The following is a 14,423-nucleotide window of genomic DNA, read 5'->3' on the forward strand; positions in this document are numbered from 1 at the left end:
CAGATGATAATTCCCCTCATCCAGTACAGATGATAATTCCACTCATCCAGTACAGATGATAATTCCCCTCATCCAGTACAGATGATAATTCCCCTCATCCAGTACAGATGATAATTTCCCTCATCCCGTACAGATGATAATTCCCCTCATCCAGTACAGATGATAATTCCCCTCATCCCGTACAGATGATAATTCCCCTCATCCAGTACAGATGATAATTCCACTCATCCAGTACAGATGATAATTCCACTCATCCAGTACAGATGATAATTCCCCTCATCCAGTACAGATGATAATTCCCCTCATCCCGTACAGATGATAATTCCCCTCATCCAGTACAGATGATAATTCCACTCATCCAGTACAGATGATAATTCCCCTCATCCAGTACAGATGATAATTCCACTCATCCAGTACAGATGATAATTCCACTCATCCAGTACAGATGATAATTCCCCTCATCCAGTACAGATGATAATTCCCCTCATCCAGTACAGATGATAATTTCCCTCATCCAGTACAGATGATAATTCCCCTCATCCAGTACAGATGATAATTCCACTCATCCAGTACAGATGATAATTCGACTCATTCGGCCTATCTGAAATGTTATGGTGCGTTTGCTGACAGCACAGGTGTGTTTTTACTAGAAGGAAAACGCCCCACAGTCTCTTCAGTAGTTCCCCAACTCACCGACGATGGCGGCGCAGAGCGTGGTCTTGATGGCGGGCAGCGAGGAGTCGTAGGCCTCGTGCAGGACGTGCACTACGCGGTTCCTCAAGCGGTTCTTGGCCAGGATGCTCTGCAGGCTCTCCAGGATGCCCATCCACTTCTTCTTCTCTGCCTCGCTCTCAGCCAGCACCAGCAGGGAGACGGCACCCGCCGGCGAGCTCAGCAGGGACGACGTCACCTGACGAGGTTTATAATGCGCTATGATACGTGTCTGTGTCGTTACTCCCGAGTCAATGAGGGAGGGCTTGGGTTAATAACAATAATATCAACTTTATTAAGTCTGTTTGGGTCCTTGAAAAGTGCTATATAAAACCCATGTATAGTTATTATTTCAAGTTTCCCCACATAGGAAACATCATCCCATAGTAACAATAGACTATAATAAAAAATGACAGTAATCGATATGTTTTATAATGCCTTATGATACACCATAACTTTCCGTAGTAACACACATATGTTTTTACATCCATTAGATGTAACTTTATTTCAAGGTCATTTATTGGGTTCTCTCACACAAGAAACATCATATTAGGAATAGATGACAATTAAATTATACATGAGTGAATATAATAACTTTAGTCATGTGGTATTTGTCACACAGCAGTTGAAAGCTTACCCTGAATATGCAGGGGACGTCTTTGCGGGTGGCGTGGATGACGTCTGAGGCCAGGACAGAGCTGACGGAAAACTCCTCATCTCTGTGGACACACAGAGAGCAGTGTTACACACGGACATACAGAGAGCACAGTGTTACACACACCCACACACAGCAAACACACACACCCACACACACACCCACACACAGCAAACACACACAGCAAACACACACACACCCCCACCCCAAACACACACACCCCCAACACACCCACCAAACACACCCACCAAACACACCCCCAACACACCCCCACCCCAAACACCACCAACACACCCCCACCCCAAACACACACACACCCAACACACACACACCCAACACACACACACCCAACACACACACACCCAACACACACACACCCAACACACACACACCCAACACACACACACACCCAACACACACACACACACACCCACCCAACACACACACCCACCCAACACACACACCCACCCAACACACACACCCACCCCCCACACACACCCACCCACCCACCCACCCCAAACACACACACCCCAAACACACACCCCAAACACACACCCCAAACACACACCCCAAACACACACACCCCAAACACACACACACCCCAAACACACACACACACACACCAAACACACCCCAAACACACACACACCCCAAACACACACACACCCCAAACACACACACACCCCAAACACACACACACCCCAAACACACACACACCCCAAACACACACACACACACACCCCAAACACACACACACACACACACACACCCCAAACATCCCCACCCCCCAAACACACACACACCCCCCAAACACACACACACACACCCCCCAAACACACACACACACACCCCCCAAACACACACACACCCCCCAAACACACACACACCCCCCAAACACACACACACCCCCCAAACACACACACACCCCCCCAAACACACACACACCCCCCCAAACACACACACACCCCCCCAAACATACACACACCCCCAAGGGCTGCAACGTTATGGAATTTTGGGTAAACATTATTTGTCAGGCAAATGTCCATGGCCACTGTTATAACCATTCAAATAGCAAAACGAAGGCTGATTTTCTCCTTTACTCTCAGTCCGGTTTGTAGCAGCATATAGTCAGAGATTTGTATAACTAAGTCAAGATGAACCAGAGCCTGTCGATTCCAATGGGAGCAAATTAATCATAGTGGGCAGAACAAGAGAAGTGGGCAGAGCCAAGCACGAGCTAGTGAGATCCTATTGGCCCGTTCTAGCATTTATTTGCATATTTCCCTTAGGGAACGCCTACTTTGTGAAGGGCATGTGTGCAATAACTAAATTTGCCATCGCACTCCTAAACAACAACATTTTTTGAAACTTTGGCAAAGGGTAAAGTCTACAAAACGCAGTCCACTCAGTTACAGATTCTAGTTTTGGAAACAGAAAACTGTATTGAGATCAAATGTTTAACTGATGACAAAATCCATCTCTCTCCATCTTCTCCCACTGTCGACCACTGGGCTTCCTCTCATCACCATATTTGGTATTGAGTGAAAACAAGAACCGGATGCTTCACATTTATAAATCTGGTGAAATATCTAGCTCATTGTTCTCTCTCTCTGACTTAGTGTTCCGTTGCCTAGCAACCGCAGTAAACAACCATCAGGCAGTGGTCAAGCAGGGGCAGCAACAACAAATCGGGTATATCAATCACTGTCTCGGATTCACATTCACTTTAGATGTCTACGTTCACCAAGAATGACGGCTTTTAACAATTCTAACATCTTTGTAAACCGAATCAAACGTATCGCCAGAGCACTCTGTATAGTAGGATACAGATAGAGATCATGCTAACGCCACAGCATCAAAGGGAGTGTATATTTAAAGGAGAGCGCACGCGTTGAAGGAGGCAGGAGATGGGAGTCACGGATTATAACAATTGTTTATAATAATCATTCATTTACACTACTGCTATTGTGTCGGTATCGGATATATTAACTTAAAAATAAAGTTCATACAAAAATAATCTAAAATGAATGCATTAGAGCGGTAAGGAAAATCATTTTATTCACGGTCTTCATCCATAATTGTCAGTTACATGGTTATGCCATTATTGTGCCAGCCCTACCACCTCCCACATACCACACACCCTCCACCCTACCACACACCCTCCACCCTCCACCCACCCTCCACCCTACCACATACCCTCCACCCACCCTACCACACACCCTCCACCCTACCACCCACCCTCCACCCTACCACCCACCCTACCACCCACCCTCCACCTCCCACTCCACCTCCCTCTTCACCTCCCACACACCCTCCCCCTTCACCTCCCACTCCCTCACCCTTCACCTCCCACCCACCCTCCCCCTTCATCTCCCACTCCCCCTTCACTCCCCCCACACACCCTTCACTCCCCCACCTACCACTCCCACACACCCTTCACCCCAACATAGAGGTCTTACCTCAGGTCCAGGACCTGACTTGTCACCACGCCTGGCTGGGTGGACTTGCCCTCGGGCACCTCGTACAGGAAGAGTTTACAATCACACACCACGGCGTACGCCCGCTGCCAGCCCTTCTTTACCCCCGTGGGCTTGGGGATCTTGACGGAGAGGGCAGAGCAGCAAATTGTCAATTGAGAGGTCTGTCCTTGTTATTCATTTCCAATAAACTGGACATCACACATCTTGTTAAGCTGAACAGAATTGCAATGTCTTGATTACATCAAAGCAACAACATTCAAGAAAGATATTAGCGTATCACCATGAAAAGACCATGATGTAATCACAGAACTATAATGACTAGAATGGGTGGGAAAAATATACACTCAATATGGCCGCAGGAACGCAAACTGTAGTCATTCTATTTCCACGGTGATAACCTGTTACTAAGTACGCGGTGCTCACCCTGACGAAGCCCTTGTAGGCGGTGCCGATGCCCCTCTGTACGTCGATGCCCAGAGGCCTCTTGGCCTGCTCAGGGGGGATGGGGCACACCTGGGGGGCATTGTCCTTACAGGATACATGGCAGATGAAGGAGCACACTGGAGAGAAAGAGGGAGAGATAGAAAGAGAGTATTGGTATACACAAGGAAACATGCAGTTTCCCATAAGGTGCAGTTTCAGATCTCCCGTTCAGTTAAAACATTACAGTCCATTTATAGCGAGTGGTGTGTCAGCGGGAGGAAAATGCTGCACCCAATCTCCCCAGCCCCCCCCCCCCCCAACTAAACGGCACAATCTCCCCAGTCCCCCCCCCCCCCCAACTAAACGGCACAATCTCCCCAGTCCCCCCAACTAACCGACACCGGTGACAGAGAGCGTGGTCGTGTGTGTCTGACACTCACCTTCGCAGGCGTAGCCCTGGCGGATGAGACCCACCATCAAGGAGGTGCAGTGCGTGCACTGGGTGGGGCTGGAGAAGGTCTTGATGCTCAGCTGGTGAGCTTTGGGCTGCAGACACACACACACGGAGAGAGAAGAACACAGAATACTTAGCCAAGTGTTACAGACAAGCTGACAGCGTGTGTGTGTGTGTGTCAAATTATTCTATGAGCATGAGTGGTAGCACATATGCGGGAGCATGTTGTTTTCATTGTGTAAGAGTGGTGTGTGTGTGTGTGTGTGAGAGAGAGAGCGGTGTGTGTGTGAGAGCGGTGTGTGTGTGTGTGTGTGTGTGAGAGAGCGGTGTCAGGCGGTACCTTTGGTGTGGTCAGCAGCGATGTTGGATAGACCGGGGAGGGGACGGTAGGGGTAACAGCAGTGGGCTTGGCGACTGGCTCCTGTGGGAGAGGGGTCAAAGTTTAAAGGTCAACTGGTCAGACTGGGGAGAGGACAGCACTGGGTTCATTAGGCACCAAATGGAAGAACATTTACTAAAGCAGGGAGGGACTACATTGAGTTACTAACTGAAACAAATTGTTTTCCCTTGCATACCTTAATGAACTGGTTCTATACTGTAAAAACATGAACTATGCTTTACTGGGATAAGAGTCATTGAATTAGCTAACAATCAGGAAGGGGGTCAAGAGAGTCATTGAATTAGCTAACAATCAGGAAGGGGGTCAAGAGAGTCATTGAATTAGCTATCAATCAGGAAGGGGGTCAAGAGAGTCATTGAATTAGCTAACAATCAGGAAGGGGGTCAAGAGAGTCATTTAATTAGCTATCAATCAGGAAGGGGGTCAAGAGAGTCATTGAATTAGCTAACAATCAGGAAGGGGGTCAAGAGTGTCATTTAATTAGCTAAAAATCAGGAAGGGGGTCAAGAGAGTCTTTTAATTAGCTAACAATCAGGAAGGGGGTCAAGAGTCATTTAATTAGCTAACAATCAGGAAGGGGGTCAAGAGAGTCATTTAATTAGCTAACAATCAGGAAGGGGGTCAAGAGAGTCATTTAATTAGCTAACAATCAGGAAGGGGGTCAAGACAGTCATTTACTTAGCTAACAATCAGGAAGGGGGTCAAGAGAGTCATTTAATTAGCTAACAAACAGGAAGGGGGTCAGGAGAGTCATTTAATTAGCTAACAAATCAGGAAGGGGGTCAAGAGAGTCATTTAATTAGCTAACAATCAGGAAGGAGGTAAATTGTTACTTCTGAAGATCCAATGAATGAATTAAATGTAAGAATTGCCCTGCAGTTTTAACCAATGATGTGTATAAACCCTGGATTGCTGATGCTATGTATTGGCAATTGAGAGGTTTTCAATTAAATGTTTCAAGGACCATATTACATCTATTTGTGTTGTAGTGAGGACAGTAATCAGTCGTAATCTTAAAACAATTATACTTTAAGGAAATATGATTGTTAAATGTTTATGTTGAGTTCACATTAGGGGTGGCAGGTAGGTTAGTGGTTAGAGTGTTGGGCCAGTAACCGAAAGGTTGCTAGATTGAATCCCCGAGCTGACAAGGTAAAAATCTGTCGTCCTGCCCCTGAACAAGGCAGTTAACCCACTGTTCCTAGGACGTCATTGTAAATAAGAATTTGTTCTTAACTGACTTGCCTAGTTTAATAAAGGTAAAATAAATAAAAAAATATCATTTAAAAAAGTGTGCATTAAGATGTCTAATAAAATATATATATTTTTACAATGGTGGGGGAGGTAGTGCCAAAATGGAGGCACCGTGACTTCATCACAGTGCCCCCTACCAGTCATCTAGTGTATATATAAATCATTGGTTACAACACACCTAAACCCTGTTAAAATGAACAATAGGCATTGTGAATCATAGCATACATTAAAATATAACATTTTACAACAATGACTAATAATTAATTATTATTTATTACATGTTATTATCTTTCTCTCTCTGCATTGTTGGGAAGGACCCGTCAGTAAGCATTTCACTGTTAGTCTACACCTGTTGTTTACCACGCATGTGAAAAATAAAATGTGAACTGGGATGAGACAGGGAACGTCTGGAGAAAGGATGTCTGGGAGGGATGTGCGATATGGACGGAAGTGTGTGTGTGTGTGTGTGTGCGTGTGCGATGGAACACTCACATCCTGCTCAGAGGCCACGGAGGGCGACGAGGAAGGGACGTCTGACTTCTGGGGCGTGGCATCTATCTCGCTGACAGAGCTGGTCTGGAGGAGGGAGAGGGATGACGAGACAGATGAGTGTGTGTGTGTACTGGGCGGAAATGTTTGCGTTGTGCTATAGACTGAGCCATATACACTAGGGTCACCAGCACTGACAACTATAGCACTAGGTGGCATTTTTTAAATTTTATTTCACCTTTATTTTATTTAACCAGGTAGGCAAGATGAGACCACGTTCTCATTTACAATTGCGACCTGGCCAAGATAAAGCATGCTTGAGGTTGCACGTGTCCACAGCTCTGGAATCAGACTAGCCAATCTCCAATCCATTAGAGAGTTAAAATATAGCTGACCCTGTATCAGTGATTCATTTCTATCTGAAGGGCTGAAGGGAGCATTAGGCAGCCAGTAGGTGGTGCTAAGTGCCCATCTCTCGATTGCCTCCTTCTGAGGAAGGGAACCCATCTCAACAACACCTGCATCAACTCATACACATAGGAACTGCCTATGCTATATTTAAGCAGTAAGGCATGAGGGTGTGTGGTATATGGCCAATATACCACAGGGCTAAGGGCTGTTCTTGGACACATACCACAAACAACCCTGAGGTGCCTTATTGGTATTATAAACTGGTTACCAACGTAATTAGAGCAGTAAAAATATATGTTTCGTCATACCCGTGGAACACGATCTGATATACCACGGCTGTCAGCCAATCAGCATTCAGGGCTTGAACCCCCCCCCCTCAGTTTATAATATAATAATATATATATATGCCATTTTGCAGACACATAGTATTTCACCATCATGAAGGCATACTCGGAACAGGTATCGAGCTGAAGGGGTTTAGGTGAACAAAACCAAAATACAAAACAAGCCCACTTTTAACATGTCACAATCCTAATACGAGCAGTATACTGTGTTACACACAAATCATTTTATCATTCAGTATTTTCATGGTCTACTAGACTGTGTTGTAAGAAATCTTCAGTGTACGGTCGGTCCACTTAAGAGTCAAACAATGAGTTAACAGATGACACATTGAAATCATAAACAATACTTACCATATAAACATTGTTATTTTAAATGTGGTTCTTTACATCGACTCAAATGTAACGTACATCAAACACTTACAGCCTAACAATGTTACTGATAAGGTTTAATTTATTTTTTTAAATACAACAAAAAAGATTGACAAAATTAGGAGAAATCATGGGAGGTCATTTGGGATCCTACCCTAATCATCTTTTAATTAAACTAAAATGAAGGCAGGTTCTACATCCTCCCAACCAAATCACTGGCTAAAGACACACACTGAAAAGGTCTAGCTCGTCAATATTCTCAGTGTGCTGTCGTAGGGTTAGTTTGTTTTGTTTCTTCGTTAGTTGTGTAAGCAGCTAACAAATATGCAAATGGTTAAACAGGGTTTTGTGAGGTGACTGGTTATACTACTGAGGGATTCTGACGGACGTTAGCAGTATTGGCAGTTAGAGAGAGAGGGGGGGGGGGGGTTAAGGCATTGGGGATGCTAATGCAGAAGAAGCATGTTCCAGAGGAGATGCTCGCAAACCTTTTAGCGCCCAACATAAACTAATGCTAACATAGGGGAAGGTTAACTACAGGGGGAGAGTGCCACCAGCTGTGAAAAGGTATATTTTAGCATAATTTTAATCCTTCTAGCTAAATTAGCATTAGCTACAATCTGTGCTAATCACAGTCATTTTATTCAACTAAACATGTAGCAGCTAGCCTGTTCACAATAGTAACAATAGAAATACTAGGAAAAGTTAAAACTATCATGCACACTACCATAAGAGACAAGAGGCTAAAGTATTAGCCCATATTAGCATGCTAATGGGTAACTGCTAATTGCTAAAAACAGGGCAACACACCTGGAGAAACCTCTATTTTCTCCCAACCTTTTGTATGCTGGCAGCACAACCCCCCCTGGGTTAGGGATTAACTGAGAAAATGGGGGAAGGAGCTCTGAGGAAACCACTTACTTCATCCCAAAACGCTAGCAGAGAGGACGCGGACGAGGAAGAGACTGATTCCTTTTTTGGAAGGGTGACACACGAGAGGGACAAAAAAAAAAAGCACAGGTTTTTGGGGGTTTATGGTTTATTTTTTGGGGGGTTTATGGGGTTCTTTTGCAGAACAAGAACATAATGGGGGCCAAAGTTGATAAGGTCATTCAACAGGGTTTACTGCAAGGACATGCTTAGACCACCGCTTCCCAATGGTTTATCCTGTCAATTTATGTCCCTGAGAAAATTGAGGGAACTAAGACAAAATGGCCCCTTCACCACAAGCCGTTTCCTCTGAAACAACACTGAATCAGGTCTTCTGGGGCCTTTACGCTGACCTAGCGGCTTCAATGCTGACTAATCCCTATTTTTACAACCTCGGGGTAGCCAGGTGTTGAAAAACCCCCAGGTTCACGGTTGTGCTGAGCAGCGAGATCAGTCGACCACAAAGCAGCGTGCGCTAGTGGTGTTGAAAGTGAGAAGCAGGTTAGCAGCTGATAGTTTTGTCCATCTTCTCCCTCTCATTAAGTTCAGGTCATGGCAAGCTTTCTTGTACCTCTCCTTTGCGGCCCTGAGCCCTTCTCATAACGTTGGCCCATTAGCTGCAGATCCTGTCCAAACCTTGGCAGTGTGTGCCGTGTGCAGCTGGGTAAAATGACCCCAATTTATTCCATGGGTTGGAGGGTCAGGAGGTACTTTTCTGCTTGCTCCCCCCCTCTCCGTAACTTTGAAGTTCTTTGTGGTGATGACCTGATTGAGTACATCAGAGGGCATGGTGATATAAACTCCGGAGCTTGGTCCCTTTCGCACTTTGAACTGTGTGTACCAGTTCAAAGTTCAAAATTGAACTGGGTCTCTTTTTAAGGATTTCAATGTAAGTGTGTATACATGTGCGCATGTCTGTTTATAAATTGTGTGACTATGCGAGTGTGACAACAGCGCTAGCCAGCCAGTCTGTGTGTGTGTGTCTGTATGCATTTAACCACAGGGGTGTCTGCAATGCCGTCTCTATTCTGACTCCCGTCTAGCAGGGTGCTCTGTGGGACACCAGCCATGCCAAGTCCTCCACCCTCTGAAATATATTTATCAACTCCCACCGGCCTGTCACCATCGATACACACACAGATACTGCGAGAAAGTGGCTGTTAAGGTTTGTTACGGACATGTGATGGGGGGAGAGAAAGACGTGCAGAGAGACACTCACTCTGAACGTCAGGTCGTGGGCCAGTGGAGAGGTGTTGAAGTACTCGAAAATGGAGTCCTGGAAATCGGGCAGTTTCAGACCTGTATTTAGAAGACAAGGACAGCCTGAGCATAGCCTGCATTTATACTAATTCTACAGAGGAATACCGTTCATAGAAGTACAGTTGAAGGGAAACATGTAACTGACAAGACTAGAGAATGAAATGAAATGTTTCTCTATGAGACGTAGTTATGGGATGAATGGACCAAAAGGCTAATCAACAGCTTCTATCCCCAAGCCATAAGACTGCGGAACAATTAATAAAATCGCCACCGGACAATTTACATTGACTAAAACATCTGACTAAAACATGAATTTCAAACCTTGTTTAAAGTTGTATATGCTTACATACATTTGCCTCTATTATGTGAATGGGAATACTTTTTTAAAAAATGACTTTGAGCTGATTAGCTGGTGTTTTTACAGTCTTATATGAAGAAGAAAAAATATTTGTGGGACTAATAAAATCACAGCGGGGAAAGTTCGTCTCACCAGCTGTGGAGCCCTGTTTTAGGGTAAAAACAAGGGTTAAGAGTATAGTAGACCAACCTTTGTCTGAGCGGGAACGGCTCTCCTCCAAGTCCTTCTTCATGATCTCCAGCTGCTCCACCATATCCCTGCTCCTGGACTCTGAATCCTTCAGTTTGCTGTGTGTGTGTGTGTGTGTGTGTGTGTGTGTGTGTGTGTGTGTGTGTGTGTGTGTGTGTGTGTGTGTGTGTGTGAAGGAAAGAGAGGAAAAAAGTGGGTTATGATTCATCCTCTTCCCTCTTTCCCATTCATGCCCACTTAAAACCGAAATAAAAATTCCCCTTTGCATCAATCAGCATGTAGCTAGCAAGCTAACCTGCACAAGCTCTTTCTCGTTTGACCCCTTGAAAGACAGAAGATTGACCTTTTAAGTCCAACGCTAGGGGCCAACCGTGTGGGATGGTGAATGTTTCTGTAAAGGTAATGTAATGGTCTTGGGTCTAGCTGTGTGGGGTCTTGGGTCTAGCTGTGTGGGGTCTTGGGTCTAGCTGTGTGGGGTCTTGGGTCTAGCTGTGTGGGGTCTTGGGTCTAGCTGTGTGGGGTCTTGGGTCTAGCTGTGTGGGGTCTTGGGTCTAGCTGTGTGGGGTCTTGGGTCTAGCTGTGTGGGGTCTTGGGTCTAGCTGTGTGGGGTCTTGGGTCTAGCTGTGTGGGGTCTTGGGTCTAGCTGTGTGGGGTCTTGGGTCTAGCTGTGTGGGGTAATGGGTCTAGGTATGTGGGGTAATGGGTCTAGGTATGTGGGGTCTTGGGTCTAGGTATGTGGGGTCTTGGGTCTAGGTATGTGGGGTCTTGGGTCTAGGTATGTGGGGTCTTGGGTCTAGGTATGTGGGGTCTTGGGTCTAGCTATGTGGGGTAATGGGTCTAGGTATGTGGGGTCTTGGGTCTAGGTATGTGGGGTCTTGGGTCTAGGTATGTGGGGTCTTGGGTCTAGGTATGTGGGGTCTTGGGTCTAGGTATGTGGGGTCTTGGGTCTAGGTATGTGGGGTCTTGGGTCTAGGTATGTGGGGTCTTGGGTCTAGGTATGTGGGGTTAGCTCATCTGGTAAGCTTGGGTCACTGGGCAGCTCACGGCTGGGTTTCGCTTACCGATGACAAGCATACCGATAACATGATGCAACCACCATGCTTGAAAATATGGAATGTGTTTGAATTTGGTTGTATTGGCAACAAACATAACACTTTGTATTTAGGACAAAAAGTGAATTGCTTTGACACATTTTTTGCAGTATTACTTTAGTGACTTGTTGCAAACAGGACACATTTTGGAATATTTTTATGCTGTAAAGGCCTCCTTTTCACTCTGTCAATTAGGTTAGTATTGTGGAGTAACTACAATGGTGTTGATCGATCCTCAGTTGTCTCCTATCACAGCCATTCAACTCGGTTTCCTCGCTCTCGGGCAACGGCGTTAAGCAGGATGCCTGTATCTTTGTAGTGACTGGGTGTATTGACACCATTCAAATGTAATTATTAATTTCACAATGCTCAAATGGATATACAATATATATATTTTTTTTACCCATCTACCAACAGAAGCCCTTCATTTCGAGGCATTGGAAAACCTCCCTGGTCTTTGTGGTTTTGGAAAACCTCCCTGAAATGTACTGCTTGACTGAGGTACCTTACAGATAATTGTAATATGTGGGGTACAGAGATGAGGAAGTCATTCAAAAATCATGTTAAACACTATTATTGCATACAGGGTGAGTCCATGCAACTTATTATGTATTTGTTAAGCAAATTTGAACTCCTGGCTTGCCATTACAAAGGGGTTGAATACTTATTGGCTCAAGACATTTCAGCTTCATTTTTAATTGACTTGTAAGAATTAAAAAAAAATAAGCATAATTCCACTTTGAAATTGAGGTAGTGTGTGTAGGTGGGGCAGGGCTGACCTTTCGAAGGAGATGTTGGAGGCCTTGACCTTGCGAAGCTCCTCCTGGACCAGCTGCTTGGCCCGTATCTCAGCGTCCAGGGCCGACTGCAGCTCCAGACGGGCCGACATGTCCAGCTTCTGGCTGCGTCGCACCTTCCACAGGGGGTCCTGGGGACGAGAGCAGGATTACTGTATTGTATTCAGGGTGGGGGGGACGGATTGATGTGATAACGCTCATCAGTGGCCAATTATTGGGTGTGATCGATTGAAGTCGCTCTGAACACGGGGTGTAAACGGTGCAGGCAACGCCTGGAACGTGGTTTGGATTAAACCGATTGGCCACAAATCACTCAACTGATTCCTGTCAGAGGTGAGTGGCAACTGGCCAATGCAGTTAGTTCCACTGTGTGTTGAATCTGCTTCTGTATTGGTATGCTCTCCTATGGATCGTCATGTGACTGTCAAGCTGTGATGTAATAGTCCCTGTGTAATGCAATGGAGTGTGTAAGATGTCGGAATCCGTTCAAGAAAAAAAAAAAGCTAACTGAACACGCCCTCAAGAAAATGGCTGTCCAATCCTGTTAGCTAAACCTCAAAACACAACCATATCGTCCCAACTCAAATACAATTCAGCAGGTGCAAAAAACATATTTGAGATTTCATCAACTCCACCGTACCCTCCCTTACACACACACACACACACACGATGGACATCTTTTATCGAGTGAATGAGGGAGCCAATGACAAATGGACTTTTCAGGAAGCTGAGATGACATTCCGCGGATGCTGGCGGATCGCGTGACATCACGGCCCAACGGGACAGGAAATGAGGCATCATATCCCTCTAACCCAGCCGGACCCGCTACGCCCTACCCCCCATACCTATTCCCCCAGGCAGTCTGACTGGCTAGAAATTCAGTCTCATACGTTACAGGAGAGAGAGAAGAAAGAGAGTGAGAGAAGAAAGAGCAAGAGAGACAGCGAGAAGAGAGTGTGAGAAAAGAGAGGATCCATAGTGCTCCTGCACAGCACAAATGTAGAGCTCTTTGTACTAAGGAGCTCCCTACCCCCCCATCCTAAACTTAACCATTAGGGTGATGGAAGAATATCTGAATATCTATCAGTATTTAAGGGCAACTTCTACTAACCCGCTCCCCTGAAATGTATTCCTAGGTTCTTGAAAGCAATGGAAGCATCGTATAGTATCAGTCTAGTCTGAAACACATGTGGCCCCTTCAAACTCCTCAGATAATTTACACTCAGAATCCAATTTTGCTTTCTAGGTCTCAATGCTTCAAAGCAGTGCCAGTATTTTTAAATACTCACTATCTGGGGACATCAAACCCACTTTCAAACGGGCCTAAAAATATCATGTTAGAATTCAGATCACGCTGGCTATTCCAGGTTATTTCTTCTCAAGAAAAATCAAATCATCAATCGGTATTAAATGGGCCATATGAGTGACAGACAGGCGACACTATCGGCATGAGAGCAGTCCTCTGCACGGCCTACGGTTGGAGCGTCACCTCCACAGTGATTGGAGGCTGGCTTTGATTGAAGGACGGACTCACCCTCTTGTCCCCCCCAGCTGAGAGAAAGGGCTTCAGGGGAGGAGTGGCCACTCCTGAGCCTTGCTGGGGACGGGAGGTTAAAACAGAAGAGTACACCAACACAACACACTTCAACACTTCACCAGAGTACACCAACGCAACACACTTCAACACTTCCCCAGAGTACACCAACACAACACACACTTCAACAGAGTACACCAACACAACACACTTCCCCAGAGTACACCAACACAACACACTTCCCCAGAGTACACCAACACAACACACTTCCCCA

General features: G+C 45.6%; 1 protein-coding gene across 4 annotated transcripts in view; it reads right to left on the reverse strand.

Annotated features, from left to right (window-relative positions):
* cdc42bpb (CDC42 binding protein kinase beta (DMPK-like)) overlaps window positions 1–14,423 on the reverse strand; it is a 117,487-nt gene that overhangs the window by 16,858 nt on the left and 86,206 nt on the right. For 2 of the 4 annotated variants that reach the window (XM_036984687.2, XM_036984685.2), the window contains exons 18-28: window positions 12,598–12,746; window positions 10,728–10,825; window positions 10,140–10,219; window positions 8,912–8,962; window positions 6,870–6,953; window positions 5,064–5,144; window positions 4,710–4,815; window positions 4,270–4,406; window positions 3,826–3,965; window positions 1,349–1,430; window positions 694–910 (exon numbers count right to left, since the gene is read on the reverse strand). In XM_036984687.2, coding sequence (XP_036840582.1) covers window positions 694–910; window positions 1,349–1,430; window positions 3,826–3,965; window positions 4,270–4,406; window positions 4,710–4,815; window positions 5,064–5,144; window positions 6,870–6,953; window positions 8,912–8,962; window positions 10,140–10,219; window positions 10,728–10,825; window positions 12,598–12,746 — 1,225 coding nt within the window. The remainder of the gene's footprint in view (window positions 1–693; window positions 911–1,348; window positions 1,431–3,825; window positions 3,966–4,269; window positions 4,407–4,709; window positions 4,816–5,063; window positions 5,145–6,869; window positions 6,954–8,911; window positions 8,963–10,139; window positions 10,220–10,727; window positions 10,826–12,597; window positions 12,747–14,423) is intronic. The other 2 variants (XM_036984689.2, XM_036984686.2) reach the window with 1 other exon arrangement.

Source organism: Oncorhynchus mykiss, chromosome 8, assembly GCF_057628025.1.
Source record: "Oncorhynchus mykiss isolate SJ-2025 chromosome 8, ASM5762802v1, whole genome shotgun sequence".
Taxonomy (NCBI): Eukaryota; Metazoa; Chordata; class Actinopteri; order Salmoniformes; family Salmonidae; genus Oncorhynchus; species Oncorhynchus mykiss.